Source organism: Carcharhinus amblyrhynchos, chromosome 11 (assembly GCF_965287045.1).
Source record: "Carcharhinus amblyrhynchos chromosome 11, sCarAmb.v2.hapA, whole genome shotgun sequence".
NCBI classification, from domain to species: Eukaryota; Metazoa; Chordata; class Chondrichthyes; order Carcharhiniformes; family Carcharhinidae; genus Carcharhinus; species Carcharhinus amblyrhynchos.
This window is the reverse complement of record NC_137334.1, coordinates 46,213,598-46,236,244: the sequence shown is the minus strand read 5'-3', so window position 1 is coordinate 46,236,244 and position 22,647 is coordinate 46,213,598. Positions and strand designations below refer to the sequence as shown.

The window sequence follows — 22,647 nt, the reverse complement described above, 5'->3', positions numbered from 1 at the left end:
TAAATGCTCAGTGGTGCTGCAATGCTAGACGGAATGGAGGAGGGTTCAACAGTAAACAGATAGTGATGTCCAAAAGATTTAATAAAAGTAGTCTTCTTCAATGTGTGACCAATAAATGCTCACACTGGGGTAAGCTAGATGGGTAAATGTTCTCACATTAGGAGAAGGAAACTGGGCCACCAAGAGGTCCTTTCGTTCTATCAGAGCAAACGGTCACCCTCACGTTCCTGCCCCAGCAAGTACAGACTCCCGTCCTCTGGTCTGACCAGGAGTCGAGACTTCAAGACAGCAGAGGATCCATCCAGCTTCTCTCCTCTCTGAATATTGTTCATCCTTCCAATTTGGTGTGTCATGATTGGCTGACTCTCTGCTCCTCTTTCTTAAAAACCACCACCACCACACACACACACACACACACACACACACACACACACACCCCCCCCCCCGCCAGTCCTTCTACAGCTTGATTTCAGGTACAGCAGAGGAAATCCAACACCTTTGTTCTCAGAAATAAGTCCAAACTAGTGACCTAATTTTCAGCACAAATGGTTAGACCTCTAAATTACAAAACTGCATTTGAACTATTAAGTATTCCATACTGGAAACAAATGGAAGAGATCAATATGCGACCAGTAAATGCTTACACTGAGGTAAGCTGGATGAGTCACTTTAGGGGAAGCAATGACATTGTGGTAATATCACTGGGCTAGTAATCCAGAGGCAAAAACAGAAAATGCTGGAAAATCTCAGCAGGCCTGACAGCATCTGCAGGGAGAGAATAGAGCCAATGTTTTGAGTCTAGGTGACCTTTCGTCAGAGCAGGTCTAGTAATCCAAAGGCCCCAGGTTAATACTGCGGCAAATAACATTTGTGCTGTTTAAGTGCCAGGCAATGACCATTTTCAATAAGAGAGAACATGATACTCTCTTCCTGCAATGGCATCACCGTCACTGAATCCCCCATTATCAACATCTTGGGGCTTACCATTGACAAGAATCTTAACTCTTAATCATAGAATTCCTACAGTGCAGAGGGAGGCCGTTTCAGCCCATTCAAGAATAGACAATAAGTCATGACTTTGGGGAACAGATTAGTATTTTCAGGAATGTGTGAACTCAACGTTTACTCTAGCAGAGGCTGTGGCGTAGTGGTATTGTCACTAGACTAGTAACTCAGAAAACCAGAGCAAGGCTCCGGGGACCTGGATTTGAATCCTGCCGTTGCAAATGGTGAAATTTGAATTCAATAAATATCTAGAATTAAGAATCTGATAACTATGAAGGCATTGTCAATTGGCAAAAGGTATCTTGTGCTTTATCAATAGAGACATAGAGTACAAAAGCAAGAACATTATAGTGAATTTTTATAAAACATCTGTTCAGCCTCAAATGGAGTATTATGTCTAATTCTGGACACCACACTTTAGGAAGGATGTGGGCGGCATGGTGGCATAGTGATTAGCACTGCTGCCTCTCAGTGCCTGGAATCCAAGTTCAATTCCTGGCTTTGGTCACTGTCTGTATGGAGTTTGCACATTCTCCCTGTGTCTGCATGGGATTCCTTTGGGTGCTCTTGTGTCCTCCCACGCTCCACAGATGTGTGGTTTAGATTGATTTGGCAATGGTAAATTGCTCCTTAGTGTCAGATGGCTAGTAGGGTTATGGAGCTCGGGCCATGGATGGGATTGTGGGCGGTTCAGACTCAATGGGTCGAATGGCCTCCTACACTAAGGATTCTATGATTTCTGTGAGATTTAGGAGATGATTCCAAGATGGAGGGACTTCAGCAACATGAATCATTTGGATAAGCTGGAGCTGTTTTTAGAAAAAAAGGTTGAGAGAAATTTTATGTAAGTTTCAAAGTCATGAAGGGTCTGGACAGTGGATAGGGAGAAACTGTTCCCAATTATAAATGAGTCAATTTAAGGCAAATGGCAAAAGAAGCAAAGGTGGCATGAGGAAAAATGTTCTTATGCAGCTTGTAGTTAGGATGGAATGCCAGCCAAAAATGGCAGAGGTAGAGTTAATCATGGGCATCAAATTGCCTGCTGAAGGGAAGAGGTTCGCCATGGGGTGTGGGGGTGAGCTGGGTTGATTATGAAGAGCTCCGACTCGCATGTACTGTAGCCATTCTAAGAAGTGCAAAGAATAAAAATCGTAAAATTTCAGATTGTATGTCGTTTGATGTAAATCGATAAATACAATTTACCCAGTTACTGTTTGAGATGCCATGCTGAAGCGCCACCTAGTGCCTCTGACATGGAATTGTGTGTTGACACCGATGCTGAAAATAGTGTTCCTTGTTGAGGTAATATATTGTAAGAAGTCTCACAACACCAGGTTAAAATCCAACAGATTTATTTGGTAGCATAAGCCACTAGCTGTCGGAGCACTGCTCCTTCATCAGATTGGGAATTGTGAACAGAACTCCCACTTACCTGATGAAGGAGCAGCGCTCCGAAAGCTAGTGGTTTGTGCTACCGAATAAACCTATTGGACTTTAACCTGGTGTTGTGAGACTTCTTACTGTGTTTACCCCAGTCCAACACCGGCATTTCCACATTGAGGTAATATAGTACCAGATAGGCCTTTTCATGTTATCGGTATTAACCACAGCACCACCCATTAAACAGCCACTATTGCAGATAAAAGTTGATACTTTGGAAAGCGTGTTTGCCATACCAGATGGACAGAGAGACAGATTGTTTACAGAGTGCCTTTCAAAGTCAACACAGCCCAAGATGAATTACAGTCCATGAAGTATTTTTGAACTTGAGTCATTGTAAAGGTATTGCGATTCTCAAACCCAAGCCCATTTATTTCCCATAGGTTGAGCTAGCACATTAGATTCATCCATGTCAGCCTTTTGGGATTAATAGCTTCCAAGATATGGGAAATGAGGGGCATTTTCCAATACCTCTGTGACGTGGAGGCACAATGTAAGTGGGAGCTCCCCTGATGACAAGAAAAGAAGAGACCAAGCCTGTCGATTCTTTCCTGTAAAAAGTCTGACAACACCAGGTTTTAGATTCTTTCCTGATCAGTATACCCACATGTTCCTATCTATCTGTATCCCTTTTTGAAAGGCCTGAATTCATCTGCCTGAAGCGCACTCCCAGGCAGTGTATTCCGAATTCGAACTACTTGCTGCATGAAAAAAGGATTGTTAATTTCAACTTTAATTCTTTTGTTAATCACCTTCCGATGGTGTCCTTTTGGTTTTCAACCCTTCTGCTAATGGAGCAAATTTCTCATCCTTTGTCCCAATATCATCTCCATCATTGTACAACTAGCATGCATGATTTACCCCTGCATCTGTACCAAGCAGATGGCATGCTCTAAGGTTCCATGCATGAGTTTTGTTTCCAAATGTTACTTATTACTAATTAATGAGCTCAATTCACAACTTCACTGGAATTTGTGACAAGTATTGACCTGCTTACAACTTTCTGCTGGGCTGAAATTTCTTTACCAGACGTCATGCTAAAAATTTCTCCTGATCAAATTGATGGAGGAAAAAGAGAAAGGAATTTTGTAATACTGACAAGGCATTGGGGGTGATCTTACCAGAATTTGCCAAAGTGTCAGTTCCAGGAAGAAAAGTGGTGCATTTCTCTCGAGAGGAGGAGGCCAGGTTTCTCTGTCCAAAAAAAAAGTGGGTGTGTTTCATGTCATCACATGGAGAGGCAGGGCCTAAACACACCAGCAAAGTCTGGCTTCACATGGATCAGGGTGCCAAGTTTAGAGTGCCCCGGTCAGAGAAAATTAATAACCCTGTCCCGGACTCCTGACCTCCCATCACTGTCATCGACTGTGTGTTTTCATATCATTTATTGTCTTCACTTTGTATTTGAGTTACATTTAAGATTGGGTATTTTTGTTTTTAGGTGTCAGGATAAATTTTGAATTTTCGCCTCTCCAGTTTTAGTCTCCGCTGTGTTTTATGTCAGACATACTGCATGATGGCAACTAACTGCAATCTGGCAGAACCTGGAATATGTAACAGGAAATCTGTGATACTGACAGAATTAAGTTAATGATATAAATGTGTATATTATTATGATGATGTGCTAGATTAATTGTCAAAAGTGTACCTTTGCGATCTGCAACTTAAGTTATTTTTTTTCTAGCTGGATGGACCTTGTGGTTGGAGCTCCCCAGTTCTTTGATAAAGAAGCAGAAATTGGTGGTGCTGCATATGTTTACATTAATGCAAAAGGAAACTGGAATAAAGTAGTGCCCATTCGTTTAAACGGGACTAAGGACTCCATGTTTGGACTGGCTGTTGCAAATATAGATGACATTAACCAGGATGGGTACCCAGGTAAAAGTATTATACATTCAGGGTGGGGTGGAGGAGGGAATGTTAATAACCAGTGACACATGTAAAGCTTGAAACTATTCCTAAAAACCTGGGCTTTGACATGATAGTTTTACCCAGAAAGTAGGCCTTGTAATATGAACAATTTCTCAACTTGCATTCATAGACAGAATGTTTCTATTTCATAATCAATCATATCATGTTCAAAAGCAAAATAGATATTTTGAAGACAAGCTAGAGGGCGAATCTTAAAAGCATTATTAATTATGTTAAATCTTAAGTATTTTTCTAAATAAAAAGTCATATGTATTGTGGGGGAGTTGGGGGGAAATGAGACTGTACTGATTACACATTTTAGTAATGTTCGTATTGTGTATATATACTAGTACAAATTTCAAACGTTTTATTGTGAGAATTGTTGCCTGGGCAGTGATCCAGCCAATTACATTGCGTGGCCTTTAGAGAATCATCCTAATTAAGTTGATTCTCTACACAATCTATAAATCACATTACTGTCCATTTGATAAAGATGAACATTTACCTCTGGAAGACAATGCAACCAAAATATGGGGATTACTCCCAGTTCAGCTAAACTAAACAATGTTATCCAGTTATGCTAAATGACATGAGGCATAAAATTCACAGGATTAACTTGCTGCTGCAAGTGCCCGCAATATACCTTTGCTGCTGACCCACCAGAGTTTGCAGGGTCAGGGAAGGTTCTTTAATTCAAATACTCGCAGCTGGTACAAAGGATGTGTAAGTCTGCTAGAAAAATTGGGATGGACATGTGGCTCTGGCAAGAAGTATACAGGTCTTGCAGGCATATTCCATCGACAAGGTAGCAAAGCGAATTGTAGTTAACTAATGGACCAAAATGCAAATATCTTGAAAACCTTGAGAGACCCAGACCCGATCTCGTGCCTGGAGCCTCGGGTGTTGCTTCTTCTCACCTGGTGTCATAGCCTGATGTTATGCCAGATTCTTAGGCTGGGACCAAGAAATCTATGTAGTCCCCCATCTTCTATACAGAAAAGCCTAATTGGGGTGTCCCAAACAGAACTTCCTGGGAACACACATCCTTGTGTCATTGATCCCAAACTATTTCCTGGGTATTCTGCTGAACTGTCTCAAAACTTTACTGGAGGAGAGCACCAGATGATGCATGAAAAGTTAGAGCAAGTTACGTTAATTCTATCATTTATCCCTTATCAGTTTTTTAAATCAATAAGGTAACAATCGTTGACAGTAGCAGAGCAGTAGTAAAATTTGAATTATTCAATCACTAAATCAGTGTCCTGATGTTATCCACTGTGTAGGAGCAGCATTATTCTTGTAGAATAGTATGTCCATCAATTCATCATAAATCTGCCAGTGAATATCTGCTTGGGGTTATTATTGATCTGTGTTTCTAAAGTAGTTTCTGGTTTGTTTTTAATGTTCACCTTTAGATATTGCAATTGGAGCACCTTATGATGGCAATGGCAAAGTTTTCATCTACCATGGATCTAGTTCTGGGATAAATACAAAACCGTCTCAGGTAAAACCATCATGTTTGCAGATGCATGTAATGCGTTGTTACCAATAGGAAAAACCCATTTGAAACTAGTTTCAGGAATTGTACAACAATATTGTGACAGACGTGCTTTTTTAGTTTATTGAATTTTTCATGTGTGTTAACACTGCTATTTCTAACAGTACAAAATACCAGGTCTCTCACTGCTTTTCATGACAGCAAAGCCAATAGCCAAGTCCTTGTAGTTCGGCCACAAACATTTCATGACGAGCAAGGTTCCACAGCCAACGTAATGGTTTATTGTTTTGAGGCGGTAATTTTGAGTTGACCAGAGAACTATATACTGTTTGCATTGTCAAAGATTGATTATCCTTTTTGATTATTCAAGGATAGCTGTTTAATGTAGTTTAGCTGGTGGCAAGTCTTTTTTAGGTGAATACAGAGATGGTCCTATCTGCATTTTGATGCAGAGCAAAGGTTTTCAAGATATTTGCATTTTGGTCCATTAGTTAACTTCAATTCGCTTTGTTACCTTGTGGATGGAATATGCCTGCAAGACCTGTATACTTCTTGCCAGAGCCACATGTCCATCCCATTTTTTTCTAGCATCTATCAGCCTGGGAGCGTAAATTTGGTTGACAGCTATATTTCGGAGCTTTGATATTGGGCAGGCTCACCTTACTGACTCTGGCCATATTCAACAGATCACTGTGATCAGAGTTTCCTATTGGAAAATTTTATTGGGTGTCATGAGTCCAGATATTTCTAATTGTGTTAGAGCAACAGTGCCAAGGATGTTATCTTCCAAAGATAGGACCATAGGCAGGCAAGGTTTTCCTCATGGTCCCATGAGTCATCCGAGTCGCTTTCCCCCTATGATCCAAGGACCTGCCTACTTCGCCCATTTGAAATTTTATTTTACTCCCTCTGTGGTGAGGCACCTTTTATGTTGTAGATCTGCCTCAACTTTGCCCATCACTTCCACTGAAGTTGCTGACCTCCTGGTCAGAGGCCGGTCTCCTATCATTAATAGGATAACTAACCTGGGGGCTGTTGATTAGATGGTCCTGTCTGTGAATGTCTGTCATGTTTCATTGCCAGCAAATGTGGGCTCAACATATATTTGGTCCTGGCATTAGGGCCCTAAAGTCTGAATAGACTTGTAAGAATATATATTGCCCACTTTCCAAGGGGTGGTGCATATAGTAAGTTCCAGGAGCCAATGTGTAAGAGTGGGTTATGACACCTAGATTTCTGTGTTAATTGAGATTGGGCAGTAAAAGCTACACGCTGGATCGTAGGAAATACAAAGTTTGCTTGCAGGAATGACTGATATTGAACTCAAAAAAAAAAAGGTAGTGTTATTCTAGAAATGTCACAGATATATACCAGAGGATAGAGATTGGGTTCCTCATCACCTCTCTTGGGATTTTACAAATGCCTATAGAGCTCCAAAATAGCATTTGCATGCCAGGCTTCATTAATGCAGTCTTTATCACTCGCTGTGAGTGAGCACTGCAAGTACGCAAAGAAGGCAGGTCTATGTGCAATGTAGATTTGCTGTTGGCAGTACTATGTTGGAGCTCAAAGCTCCAAACATTGTCGCACTCTCACTCAGATTTGCGCAACTGGACATGCTTGGTATTTTTTCAAAGCGTAGTCAACTATTTACAGGTCCATTGCTGCAGAGAGCAAATGACGTTTCATTCTCTCTTGCCTGTGAAAAGCAGCTGAAGTGAGCTCATGCATTTACTAGAATTGCAGGCATCCCCATGATTCAGGCTGCCATTGCATGCACTGGCCTCGTTTTTGTAGGTGCTGCATCCAATTCTATCAAAACTGAAGGTGATTTCCATCCCTGAACATCCAGCTGTTTTGTGACCAGAGGGATTCATGCAGGCCGAAGCCTGCTACCCTGACAGCAGTCATGATGCCTTCATTCTGTGACACTCTGCTGTACTATTTACATTTGAGCCTCTTATGACAAAACAAACTGCCACATATGCATCCACTGATAAGATGGCTGAGTACTGCAGGAGTCAACCCAGACACACACCAGCAGCATGCATCCAATCAAAGTCCTTCTTTCATACAAAACATGATGGGGCATGTACTGAAACAACACTCTGTAGCACTTGTGGGTATCAGGATTCATGGTGACCTGCATGCAGCACCATTTCACCATAGCACCAGCAATATAATGAACAGGAGAAAGAGGGATTTTGCAGCATGAAGGACAGCAAGTTGTTTGTAGGAAAATGCTTTTTGCCAGATAACACTTGAATGCTTCATTTGGATACGGACTGTTCCATGTTCAGTTTTTAGGTGTCCTGCTCACAGCATTTTTTCAGACTTGCCACTTATTGCTATTCTAAATATATGGTTTTGTTCATTAGTTGCCAATCCATAAGTAAAATGTATTTTATTCATTTTCTCCTTCCAGGTTCTTGATGGAAATGATTTTGGGGTCCCTTTGTTTGGCTATTCTCTTGCAGGCAGCCTGGATCTAGATGAAAACCAGTATCCAGACTTGGCTGTTGGATCACTCAGTGATGCAGTCTTTATGTACAGGTGAGTACCACTCACTATCATTGCTGAAAATATGCCCATAGCCAACTCCCCAGTGTCAGATTTGGGAATGCTTCAGAGGTGCGCTGGGGAATTCCTCCTGGAACTATAGAGCTAAGGATTAGCACAGTGATTGCTCAGGACAATGTTCATGTGCTGGGAACTATCCAAAAATATGACTTAAATCTCTTAACTTTGGATGGTTCCTCCATAGGAATCTCCATAAGAATTAGGGGCAGAATAAGGTAAATTCAGCCCTTTGAGCCTGCTACACCATAAGGGGATCAGGGGTTATGGGCAAAAGGCAGGAGAACGGGAATAAGAAAAGTATCCGCCATGATTGAATGGCGGAGCAGGCTTGATGGGCCGAATGGCCTAACTCTGCTCTTGTGTCTTATGGTCTTATTCAATCAGATCATGACTGATCTATTCCTGGTCTTAAATCCACCACCCCATATCCCTTTTTAACCTGTTTTTTTATATATCAGAAAGGTATCTATCTCCTCTTGAAACCATTTAACAAATCAAACTCCACCACTATGGGCAGCTAATTCCACAAATTCACCACTCTCTGAAAGTCATTCCTTTTCACTTGAGTTTTAAATCTACCACCTCTCAACCTATTAGTTGTGACTTATTGTTCCAGATTGACCCATGAAAGAGAACATTTAGTCTAAGTTTACTCTATCTATCCCTTTTAAAATTTGATACACTTCAATCAGATCCCCTCTCATCCTTCTAAACGCCAATGAGTATAAGCCCAAACTGTTTAATCTAGCCTCATACATCAACCCTTTCATTCCCAGAAACAATCTGGTGAACCTCCTCTGAACTGCCTGCAGTGCCACCACATCCTTCCTCTAATAAAGAGATTAAAACTGGACACAGTGCTCCAGATGTTATGCTAATAATTACTTGGAAAAAGTTAGAGGAATTAAAATCTATTCTAACTTCTGGGTAATGGTTGTGCAGACTGAGACCGGTACCTCCCCAGGGGACTGTCGTCTTCGTTTGTGCGCACGCACACGCGCACACACACACACCCATTACACTCAATTGGGACTAGCTTAGTGGCCTTAAAAAAAAAAAGGGTGGCATGGGCAAGCTGGGCCAAAAGGCATTTATCCATATTGTATACCTCCTATGACTCTGATTTCACTGTGGCACATTTCATGCTCTGGTGCATGGAGAGAAGTTGTTCTGACATCCCAGCTTTAGCAGAGCAGGGTTTTAGTGTCAGTTGACACACACACACACATTCTTACACTCCTGAACCATCCCAGGGAACAGGCACTGGAATACACTTTTCTGGATAAAGCCTTGCTGAATGCAGACGGTCATTGAACATTTGCAGCATTGAAGCCACTCGTGCTGCTCCATAGTGTGCCTGCTAACCTGGAGAGTAACCTGCCCAGGCCTGTTTTGGTCAGGTGTGGCAGTCATTTGCCATCCCTGGTCATGAGAGGTGGCTGTCTGGCACTGATCACCAGGATGCCCAAGCACTTGTTGTGGTCCACCTGATTTGCCCTCCCACCTTCCATGAGCACTAAGAGCTGAGGGCATGTCTATACGGCAGGGATAGTTTTTCCAGGCAGCTCCCCCAGCTCTAGCAGCCTTAGGCAGCTGTATCTTGCATTTAATACCCCCTTCCCAGTGCCCAACACATTGCCATCAGCATGCAGTACAAACTTAACCAGCAGACCCATTTCACACTGGGCAGGCCAGGAGTGAGTTTTACATCTGCTTCTGGCTGCACTGACCTCGAGCACGCCCCATGCCTAGATTTCAGGTCATGTTGATGACTTTTTACTGGATTATTATTATTAGACAAATAATCCTCGCGATCAATACTTTCCATTATTACATAGAAGCAATGTGAGCATAATGGGCCTGAGTCTAGGTTTCTGAATATTAGCACTTGTTAGCCTGTTTCCCATCTGTTCGTACTTCAGGAAGCCTTTCTCAAATTTCTCTTGACTCAATTATAATGGTCAACAGTGCTTCATGAATTGTTCCTCCTAATGGCTGTTGGCACTTATGGGGTGAATACCATGTATTCCTAGTGATTTGCCCATACAGCATTTCTAACTTGTTAATGTAGAAGTTTTGATTTTTGCCACAAAACTTTTATTTGTTCTTAACCTCTTTCCTAGGGCACGACCTGTTATCAAAATCACAAAGCGGGTCACTACTTCACCCAAGAATATTAATATTAACATTAAGGATGACCGTTGTCCTGGTCATCGCAAAGGATTTTGGTAAGTAATTAAAAACAACTAAAACTCTCCCTATTTATGTTAATTTAAAATCGCCCATTGTGTCTCTCACCAATATAGTAAAATGGTTTGTTTTCAAATCAAGTTGAGGAGCAGCAATGGCTGAGAGGTGAAGGAATTGGGGAGTAGTTATTGGGCAGGGCTCAGAGCTGCAAGCTGGTGATTTACAGATATCTTTCAGGCTGTAGGTCTTGTCTGGTAAGTGCAATGGGTATGAAATCTTGGTTTAATATCAAATACGACCCTGGCTGTTTCCTTTCCTGCCATCAGCAATGGTGGTTGGCTAAATTCTAACCTGAAATATGCAGAGGGGTGTTATCTCCCATTATTGGAAGAATTGGTGACCAATTTAGACCTGAAAAATGGACGCAGCTTCACCCAATTTCTAGGCTTAAGTGTTCCTAGAATTGTAGCAGACACCACACAGCAATTACATATTACTATGTAATCTGCTATTACTGGTTTCAAGAAAATATTATAAAATATATTTGAAAGAATGATCTTCAATCCATCTTAACATGGTCTCATGTTTAAAAACTTCTTTTTTAAATTATTTAATGTTTAGTAACTGAAGAAGATTGGCCCTTACCTTTAACAATCATCTTCCTTAGACTGCAGTCTGTACCCGAGTTTCTGTTCTAGGCCTTTCATGACTCATTTGAAGAACAACATTGAAAGTTTAACTGAGATAATAGGGAAATTTGCTGACAACAAGGTACAAGGTAAGGGACAGATTGGAATTCAGTTTGTTAGGCCAGAGAAACTGGAACGGACATAAGCTGAGTAAAACAGAACCTTAAGTTGAAGCCATGCTTCAGAGCAGCGTCCAGGTTAGAGAGAACCGAGATTGTGTGGATTGAAGAAACTAATAACCTGGGAAGAATGGGAGAATAATGAAAATATTAGAAAACTTAAAATGGCTGCCCAAAATGATCTGAATGTTCACAGATGCTGTATGATTAACGTCAGGAAATCTGCATGCTCAAGGCTAACTGCAATGTAACAGTCACAGACTTGGAACAAAAGTTCTAATTAAAAAACTAATATTTGACAAATGGGTGAAATCGAATACCAGTAACAGCACCAAACTTAACAGAATATTATTCATTTTAACACTCTAAAAGGCATTGTTTCTTCCCATGTATTCTCTATTTGCCAAATAAAAAGTTACCCCACTGTTATTCCAAAATCTATTTGTTTCCTAATTCATTGTGTTTAACTATTCCTTCAACAACTGACAGATGAATTATTCCAAGGTTTTTTTGGTTTGTTCATTCTTTGCAGTATGGATGTCCAGGCATGCTTCACATACACAGCTCATCCTCATGGTTTCAATTCCAGGATAAGTAAGTGAAGGGAAAAATCCCGCCACCATTTTTTTTGTATTTTTCCTTTTAATTATCAAGTTATTAATGATTAATTTCCCATTTAGCTGTAGACTATCAGATTGAAGCGGATGCTGAGAGAATTAAAATGGGACTGCAATCAAGAGTTACGTTTATTAATGAGGCTCTGGATTACAAACTCTCTGGCAGCATCGTATTAGACGCACAGAACCAAGAGAAGTGTGTCACTGAAAAGATGCAGCTCCGTGTAAGAACTTTTTCATATTAAACATTCAATCAGTCTTTTTACATCAATTACCGGGGCTATACCTATATTGGGCAGCTCTGTGGTTAGCATTGCTCCCTCTCAGCTCCAGGGACCTGCGTTCGATTCTTGGCTTGGGGTCATTCTCCCCATGTCTGCAGGGTTTCCTCCCACAGTCCAAAGGTGTGCAGGTTAGGTACATTAGCCATGCTAAATTGCCCCTTAACGTCCCAGGATGTGCAGGTTAAAGGTTCAGCAGGTTAAGTAAATGGGGTTATGGGAATAGGGCCTAAGTGGGATGAATGTCAGTGCAGACTCGATGGCCTGAATGGCATCCTTCAACGCTGTAGCATTTCTATGAATTAATCTTGACATCATCAATTGGGTAAATGCATTAAAGCATCAAACACGAGTATTTCAGACTATCAGTTAATAAATCATGGACTGCAAATACTCGAGTTTTTGATGTATCGTGCATGTTTGAGACTGGGTCTATTTGAATTGAATTTAGACAGTGTTGATTCAATAGTGAATGTATATGTCTATAAAGCCAAACTGTTCAGAGAACGACAATTTGATTTGAAAATGGCTGTTATTGAAAGATCAGCCCTAGCACATTAGTGGGAAGGAACTCTTGAGGTTGAACAATGGTAGCGAGAAATCAGAGTAAGCAGTAGTTTGCCCCAGTCTGCGCTGTACTTGATGTTTTTAATGTGGGAAGGCTTTGATTTACTGATGCTGCGCTAGAACCATGGTTCCTTGGTAATCATGGGCGTGGGTTATAAATTGGAACTTATAAATCGATTCACAGTGAGCCTGATCTCCCCCTGCGTGCTTTTGAGAGAAGCAGAGGCTGTGCTGTAGGCAGGCAAGAACTGCAATATGACATTTTGAATGAAATGAGGTTGAAAACTGAATTTTGCATTTTTTGATCAAGACTCCATACCTCCGTGTTGTGTAGAAGTGGCCCCTAATCAAGAAACAAGTTTTTTGCATTTTAAAAATTCCTGTTTTTCTTGACACAAAAAGAATCACATTATGAATGGGAACTTTTTTTTTGTTGCACTTGATCTATTTATTTAAGTGCATGGACCCATTTAAACCTTTTTGTGTGCCTGCAGGTAGGGCCAAATCTCTGGTGTGGCAGGCACCATCTGATTGTCTGTCTGGAGCTGTACAATTCTCACCCAGACCTCCAACCTGGGCCTGCTGGGAAATGTGTTCACTGACAGCTCTGTGCTGGGGAGTAGCCAAACCCCCTTTGGACAGCACTAGCTGCTGTAAACCATTGGGTTTATAAGTCCCAGCCACTTTAACAGTAGAGCAGTGTGTGAGGTAAGTGGATGAGAAATTGGATTGGGCGAGTGGAGAGTAGGGGCGCGGGGGGGATGGGGGAGATTTGTGGTGGTGTTGGAAGGGGTTCGGGTAGGTACAGGTGGTTGGGGATATTCAAATGGTCAATCGGGAGGTTGAGGGCAGTTGGGGTTGAGTGCTCGGTAGGATTGGGGTACGGAGGATTAAGCGGGTCAGTTGGTGATGGTGGGTATTGGGTGGTCAGGATGTGGGCTGTCTGGTGATCAGCGAGGTGGGGGACATAGTGTTTACTGTGTTGTCAGAAGTGGATCAGCTATCACTGCAAAGTGCTGCCCTGTATCTTAGCAGCACAAGCTTCAAGTGGTGGCCACCACTGGGGCTACATTCAGTCTCCAAAGAAGAGGAGGTTATGGGGGCTGGACTTTAGGGGTAAGTCTGGGGTATTGGCAATGGGGCCTGGCTTTGAGAGGACCAGAATAGGATGCTCCAGTGGGCACAAGGAACACCAAAAGGAAGACCTTCGCTCCTTGCCTTACACAAGCTCTCCCAGTAAAGGTTGCTGGGTTTCCCACTTGGTTGGGAGTTCCCCTGTCACCAGTAAACTAGCGGTGGGAGGGGGATGAGGGATCTAAGTGACTACTAATTAGGGATTCAGTAGGCCCAAAGGTAAACATGCTGCCCAGTGCCTCCAGCGCTGTCTATAAAATGGAAGGCAGGGTGGACAGGAAGTCAGAAGGCAGACATTGTGCTGCAGTTTATGAACCCCTCCCACCTTCAAACATACTGGTGGAGGACTTTAACATCCAGCCCTATGTTTCTGCTTCTGTCTGCCTGTTGTACAGCTTTTTAACCCAAGGATAATGACTGTTTCGCAGCCACCAGGAACTGGCCCAGAAGGGGGCGTCTCTGTGCCAAGGAGTTGCTACGTGAAACAAGAACAGAGATTATGGGAGCCAGGAAGAAGTGTGTGTGAGCGGGGCAGGGAGGGGAAGGAGGGGCTGATTACAATATTCCTGCAGGAGTGAGGGCTAGTGGTGCTTCACACAGTCTCTGTCACTGGGGAATGTGGAGAGTTTGTCTGAAACCTACACTAGTACATGAAATAATATTTGACAGTATTTTTAAAAACAAAGCAAAAGTTATGTTTGGGTGGGCATGCACCCCACCTAGAAGCATGTGAAATTGTGCAAGGAGATGTCAGGCACACAGCATTTCGGCACGGGGGCATATGGCATGATCACCAACAAATAAGCAGTCAGTTAAATGGATTTAAAGTCCAATTGGCTGGAATTTCACATTGCTGCTGTAATTTCTGGATTGGCATCCAGCAGGCAGCCATCCTATAGTTTTTCACTTCCATGTGGCGGTGTGCAGGCCCAAATCAACCCTAGGACCCCCTGATTCTGCTCCAAAAGCTACCTCTCCGAGCATCGCCACTCTCTGTCTACAGAGGAGACTGTGCTCAGGCTCAATGCAGAGCTCAAGCTCCACAAGGACTCCTCCATAACAGAGACCGTGGCACGCAGATTTTCCAGGATCACCACCTGATCTCCCTGTGCATCCCACTGGACATCCGACATCTGACACTTAATGGAGAACTCCAATGGCTCATCATTTGGCACGGACTCAACATGGTACCGATCTCTCTGACTGCCGGTGCTGGGCACACTCTGCAGGCTCCTCCGGTGAGTCTGAGGTGCCCTCACTGCAGTGCACTCTGACCTCAAGCTCACTGAAGTCTGTATTGGTGCTTGGCGCAAAGAGTGGATGTGATGTGGTTGGTTCCTCCTTGGGTGTTGATAGGGGTCCCTGGGGTCAGTGGCACGTCCTGAGGATGGTGATTCTGAAGGACAAATATCATTAAGAACATCTTCATTAAGTGTCTGCACAAGCACAGTGGTAGCTTGCTTCAATGGATATGTGCCTCATTGATGCAGTGTGCGTGGCCAATCTGTAGAAACTCTGGATTTGCCCTTCACTGGGGATGCCATACCCAGCCCATCCCACAAACTCCCCCAGTCTCTCATCTGTCCACTGAACTGTTGCTGTCCTTTGACGTTCCTGTCTCTCTGACAGCTGTGGGCCTTGTGGAGTGTCCAGCGGGACTGCCCTACAACATGCTGTGCCCACTGGGTGCTGAGGCCATCGCTTTGGCAAAATTGCACTATTTCTCCTCCACAACTCCAGCCTTCAGAGAGCTGCCTGGGCTTGTTTTTAAACCCCTCTTCGGGCCACCATTGGACTTAGTGTCAGCTATTATCCCACCCCCATCAATAGGACAGCACTAGTGTCTTTCTGGGTTTCATATTGACCGACCCTTAATTGGCCAGTTGTTATGAATCCCTCATTCCTTTGCTCATGGGAGGAAGCAGACAATTCAGGGCCAGCTGATGTGTGCACGAATAGTGTGGAATTCAAGCGACACAGGTTTTCATATTATCACTGAATTATAGAAACTGTACAGTGCAGAATGAGGCCATTCAGCCCATTGAGTTTTCACTGACAACAATCCCAGCCAAGCACTATCCCCATAATCCCACATATTTACCCTGTTAATCCCTCTTACCTATGCATTCTGGGGACACTAAGGGGCAATTTGACATGGATAATGTACCTAACCCGCACAGCTTTGACTGTGGGAGGAAACTGGAACACTTGGAGGGAACCCACGGAGACACGGGGAGAACATGCAAATTCCACATAGTGACCCAAGCCAGGAATTGAATCCAGGTCCCTGGCACTGTGAGGCAGCAATGCTAGCCACTCTGCCAAATGCAATGTCTCTAATTAATTCACAAACTTTGAGTCCTATACTGAATGTTAATCCATTGTTTTATTGCTGTTGGCTTTTGCTGGCATTTGGATCATAATTTTGATGTGTTATGGTGGGGTCACATTGGGAAATAGTTTTGGAAGCACTGCCTAAGAGCTTGTTGAAAGTGGGAGGAACAACAACCATGTTGTTGTTTAGTCTGTGGCCTATATGGATAGTTGTGATGAAGAATCTTTCAATCAGCAATGATGTAATGTTCCTGACACTACAGTGACAGTCAGTGTTCCCTATTCTTTGGTAGTTGCTCAATCCTCTGAGAACTTTGGTTAGACTGTAGACTTTGAGAGAATATTGGACCTTTTAGTGCTGGGTACCTGGGCCGGATGGACCAGACATTTTAAACAGTTATTCCTCCTCTGCCGCCTCCACTTGTTCCCCTCATTGTGGAACAGTAATTCATCTGATGCTCCTTCCTTAACTCATCCTCAGGGGTATTAGTATTTGTGATGTTGAGGCATAGAAAGCATTAGAGTCATCATTTTAGCCGTGGTGTCACTTCACTTAGTTGAAAGTTGCTCTGCTGGGATGTAAAATCAGTCACATCAATCAACCAGAAGACTGATTCTTGTACCAGTCTTCCAAATATAATGCAGGAGATTGTCACACTGAGATATACTAGAAAATGCTAACTCTTCCTGCGTGTCAATCAGCCTGTGTAACTTTCAGCACTAGGCTGTGTTCTATATATTAATAGAAAGGCAGTGATAGGGATCAAAATGCATATTAATCTATTTCACTTTGGATTTTCAGGAAGTTGTCCAAGATAAGCTGCGCCCTATTCCCATATCAGTTGGAGTAAAGCTCGTGCAGTCCAGAAGAAAGAAAAGACAGCATTCTAAGTTAGCTGACTTGCTTCCTGTCCTTGATGAGAGTGAGCCTCAGCGTTCAGAGGTTAGACTTAAATTTGTTGTTTCTCTTGCTTAATGTAGCACATGGGTTTCTGGTTTTCCTCAATGTACTCATTCTGTATTGTGAATTTGAATATTATTCAGTATGATTTTGCCCGTGTAACCTGTGTTTAAAGTAAGAAGCAATGGAGAAAACTTGTCTTCCATGTGAATCTTTTTAGTTCTAAACAAAATAAAGTTACATTGTGATGATGATATATTCCTCACCTGAAATTTATTCCTAGTAATGTGTGTGTAAATCAAATGTACATATACAAATTCAGTAAGTATGTTGGCACTCTAATTTGAACTGTAAATGTCAGCAACACAGGGAAAATACCTTGGCATTCTTCAGTGTTTGTTTTGCTTTGGCTGCAAGCAATGTTCACATTTGAATACCATTGTAGCCACTTCTTGGTTGCTCAGCTTGTAGCTTCAGTAAGTTTTGTTTCATATAAACATGACAAGATTATACAGTCATTGACTCCCACATTAATGTTTTGATACAGGTGGAATTTTTGAAGGAAGGCTGTGGTGTAGATGGCATTTGCCAGAGCAATCTTCAATTAGAATACGAATTTTGTTCCAGGAATCAAAACCAACAGGACACATTTATCCCTTTGCACCAGTAAGTCTCTTTGATAAGCTGTTTACTTCTGTTCAATATTAAGCAGTAGCAAAACAGACATGGTTCCAAAGAAGGATCGTACTGGACTTGAGATGTTAACTCTGTTTCTCGCTTCACTGATGCTGTCAGACCTGTTGAGCATTTCCAGCACTTTCTGTTTTTACTTCAGATCTCCAGCATCTGGAGTATTTTCACCGTGAACCCAGTAATAGTTCCAATTTTATGTTCCAAATAAGTGAATTGAAACTCGCATTCTTAAAAAGTGAAGCAATTGGAAAGATATGCCTAATATAGACAACCCAGAGCAGCATACATAACTGTGAAACATTGACATGTCTTTATTTTATGTAATAAAATGTCTTAAGGTGTTGCACAAGAGTGCTGTAAAACAATCTAGTACGAAGCCACATGGCATTATTAGGGGAATTGAGAAAAGCCTGGTGAAAGTGGGAGATATTGAGGAGTGACTTAAAGGAGAAAAGGGAGGTACATTGAGAAAATTGCAGAACCTAGTGCCCAGCTACACACTAATGGTGGAATAATTCAAATTGTGGATGCTGAGAAGATCAGGATTAGATGAATATGGATATCTTTAAAGGATTGTAGGAAAAGAAGAAATCATCAGCATAAAGAAGGCCTAGGGCCATTCACCATTTTGAAAACCAGGATGAGAACTTTAAAATTGTTGTTTCTTGAAGATCAGTAAGCACAGGGGTATTAAGAAAATGGAATTTGGTGTGAGCAAGGACAAGGGCAGTAGAGTTTTGGATAGTGTCCGATCTACTGAATGTGGGAAGCCTCACAGGAGTATATTGCAACAGTCAAGTCCAGAGGTAACACAGGCAGGAAAGAGAGTTTTGGCCTCAGACAAGGTAATGTCAGCCTTCATGATGGCTTCAGACAGTTCCACGGGTGGGGATGCTGTCAGTAGTGAGGGAATGGAGTTTCTAACAGTCAAAGCTATTAATTCACTCCTTTCAGTTAGGAAAGGAAATCTACTGTCCTTACCTGGACTGGCTGATATGCAACTTTAGATTGTATGCCGTAGGTACAGTCAGAAACAAGTGGTCTTGTGAGTTCTGAACGTTGACCTCAGACTCCTTAAGGTCTCATAGCATCAACTTAATCACAACAAAGAAATATCCTGCTGATTCAACCTACAGCCCTCACTCAATTGATGAATGTGTGTTGGTCTGTATTGAACATCACTTGGAAGGTAACAGTGACTGAGATGGTACAATGGGTGGGGAACTTCAATGTCCATTACCAATAGTGAATCAGTAGCATCGCTACTGACAGAGCTGGCAAGTCTTGAAGAAAGCATCTGTGAAGCTGAGCCTGTGACAGGTGATGAGTGAACCAACAAGAGGGAAAACCTACGTGATCTTTTTCTCACCAGCTTACCTGTTGCAGATGCATCTGCCCATGACAGCATTGATAGAAGTAGCCACCATATGCTCCTTGTGGAAACATAGACCTGTCTTCACAATGAGGGTATGCTTCAGTGTAGTATTTGTGCTACCGTTGTCAAATTGGGATGAATTTAGAACAGATCTATCATCTCAAAAGCAGTAGCACAATTGTATTTGGCCACAGTCTGTAACTTAATAGTCTATCATATTCCCACACTACCATTACCGTTAAGGCAAGGGACCAATCTTGGGTCAATGAAGCGTGCAGAAGCGCATGCCATGACGAGCCCAGATATACCCAAAATGAAATGCCAATCTGGTGAAGCCAGAACACAGGACTGACTATATATAAGCAGTAACAGAGCAAGTGTAGAATAAGTAATTCTCACAACCAACAGTTCAGATCAAAGTTCTGCAAACCCACCACATCCAGTCGTAATTGGTAGTGGGACCATTATACAATAGTCAGCCTTCATGATGGCTTCAGACAGTTCCAGGGATGGGGATGCTGCCAGTAGTGAGGGAATGGAATTTGTAACAGTCGAAGCCATCAGTTCACTATTGTAAGTTAGGAAAGGAAGCTCCACAAATGTCACCATCCTCCATGACCAGGCCTGGTCACAAATGTAAAAAATGTGATTAAAACATTTTGCAATCATTTTTCAGCTAGAAGCTCTAGCTGGATGATTGTCCTTCCAAGGTCCCAGCTTCAAAATGCACATCTTCAGCCAATTCAATCCAATTTGTGATATCAGGAAATGGCTGAGCTCAATGAGCACATCAAAGGCCATGGACCCCACAAACATTCCTGCAGTATTAGAGTTCTTCTTCTTCAGATCAAGTCACACCCCCAGCCAAGTAGTTCCAGTACAAGTGTAACACTGGCATCATCCTGACAAAAAGGAAAATTGCCCACAGACTTCTGTTTACAAAAAGATGGGCAAATCAGATACATATCAGGAGGGTGATGCTCTCCAATGACCTGATGAATGCAGCAACATTCAAGAAACCTGACACCATCCGAGACAAAACAGGCCATTTGTTTGATTCCTCATCTACCATCTTAAATCTTCACACCTTCCAGTGCATAGGGACTGCAGTGTGTATGTCACAAGATGCACTGCAACATCTCACCAGGGAATTTTTGATATATTGATGAAACCTGTGAAGTCTATTATTTAGAAAAACAAGGGGAACCGACATATGGAACACCATTGCTTGTATGTTTCCCCAAAGCCACCAAAATATTTCGCTGTTGCTGGGACAAAATCCTGGAATTCCTTCCTTAACGGCACTGAGCATATCTCCACTCTATAAACTGCAGCAGTTCAGGAAGGCGTGTATCATCACTACATTTTCAAGGGCAATTGAGGATTAGCGATAAATGCTCACATTGTTAGCCACATCCATATTCCCTGATTTGTTTAGAAAATTGACATTTTCTAAATATTTAATGTGCGGAAAAGTTTACTCAGCCAGAATGGATTTAGTGACGATGGAAGCGTGACGAGGTGGAGCTGGTGTCATCAGTATACACACAAAAACAAATGTTGCCAAAGGGCAACATGTAGATGAGAAAAATGAGGGGACCAAGGATAGATCCTTGGGGGACAATAAAAAAACTGTACAGGATACAAAGCTATTATCATACTTGAGCAATTAGGTAAGAATAGAGCCAGGTTAGAGCAGCCTCCCTCAGCTGAATGTGAATGGAGAACTGGTGGAGGGAGTTCATGCATTCAGAAGAACGACAAAGCTGAGTACCTTCCTCACAATCTCACAGGACGTTATTTGTGACTTTGGCAAGAGTTACCTTGAACTAGTAGCAGGAGCTGAAACCTGATTGAATGAATTTGGACAACCCACTAAATCCTTTGCACTGTTCTGTTTCTTTAGGGAGGGAAGTATTCCAATATTTGAATTGAGTAACCAGAAGGACATTGTACTGAAAATAACTGTTACTAACAAGCCGACAGACCCAACTAAAGCTGGACAAAATGGGGATGATGCACATGAAGCTTTCCTGATTGCAACATTTCCAGACACTTTAACCTACTCTACGTATCGAGTCCTGACATCAACTCAGGTAGGCTCTGCGTTATTTTCTCCAGTTTCTCCCATTCTCAATTCCTGTCCTGAAGATGCTGACTCTTGCTGATTTGTGGTTGCATGGTTACCAGCAGTCCAATTATAACCCCATCCAAGCCAAGCTGAGAGGTATTTTTGTGCATGGGTCAGGATGTGAGTGTTGCCGCTGGCCAGGAGTCGCATGTAGACCAGACCAGGCAAGGATGGCAGATTTCCTTCCCTAAAGAATATGAAGAACATTTGGTGACAATTGATAATGGTCATTGTGAGACTTTTTAAAATTTCAGATTTTTATTGAATTTGAATTTCAGCATCTACCACGATAGGATTCAAACCTGGGTCCCCAGAGCATTACACTGAGTCTCTGGATTGGCAGTCCAGCAACAATATCGATGCCTCGTTGCTTCCTTACACGAGTGTGTCCTATTGGAGTGCAAAACCATTGCCATTTAATTATTTTAAAACTTCATTTGTGGGATGCCAATTACATTCAAATTAGACAGGAATTGGGAAATGTGGATTGGCAGTGGCTACTTAAGGGCAAAATGAACAATAGAAATGGCAGGATTTGGCAACCATGGGATGGTAAGGGAAACTGTAAACTTAGTCAAAAGAGAAAAGGTAGCATGTGATAGGTCTAGGCATCTAAAACCTGACAAAGCCCTTGAGGAATATAGTGAAAATAGGAAAGAACTCAAATATGGAAGTAGGAGGGCTGAAAAGGGCCGTGAAGTGTCTTTAGCAAATAAGGTCAATGAGAATCCCCAAGCTTTTTATGCATGTACTAGGAGAAAGAGTAGGCTCACTCTAGGGCAATGGAGGGAAGTTTGTGTGGAATTATAGGAAGTGGGTGAGATCCTTTTAATGAAAGTCTTCAGCAAAAGAAACTTTTTTTTTGAAGCAGGTATGATGTCTGGTTCAAGAAGCCAGCTGTACCAGACAACCGAGATATTACAATGATTGCAACACATTCTACATCTGGCCACATCCAGGAAGCCAGCTAATATAAATAGGCCACAGCATTTGTTGCCCTTGAAATGTTACTAAACCATATATGCTTTTACCTTTTATGATTCCTTTTTTCTGAAAAGCCCCTTATTTGTCTCTGTGTGTTTTAATGTTATTATTAGGTCTATTGAATAATAAATGGTCTCTCTCTTTGACTCATGAAAACCTTATCTAATTGCTTCCTTATTGTTCATAGCTTAAATAGTT

The 22,647-nt window shown here is 42.2% G+C and overlaps 1 protein-coding gene across 3 annotated transcripts in view; it reads left to right on the top strand.

Annotated features, from left to right (window-relative positions):
• LOC145350097 (integrin alpha-6-like) overlaps window positions 1–22,647 on the top strand; it is an 86,603-nt gene that overhangs the window by 42,638 nt on the left and 21,318 nt on the right. For all 3 annotated transcript variants that reach the window (XM_080198995.1, XM_080198997.1, XM_080198996.1), the window contains exons 7-15: window positions 4,130–4,323; window positions 5,772–5,860; window positions 8,280–8,407; window positions 10,558–10,662; window positions 11,965–12,026; window positions 12,113–12,273; window positions 17,168–17,308; window positions 17,814–17,932; window positions 21,241–21,430. In XM_080198995.1, the coding sequence (XP_080055121.1) occupies window positions 4,130–4,323; window positions 5,772–5,860; window positions 8,280–8,407; window positions 10,558–10,662; window positions 11,965–12,026; window positions 12,113–12,273; window positions 17,168–17,308; window positions 17,814–17,932; window positions 21,241–21,430 (1,189 nt within the window). The remainder of the gene's footprint in view (window positions 1–4,129; window positions 4,324–5,771; window positions 5,861–8,279; window positions 8,408–10,557; window positions 10,663–11,964; window positions 12,027–12,112; window positions 12,274–17,167; window positions 17,309–17,813; window positions 17,933–21,240; window positions 21,431–22,647) is intronic.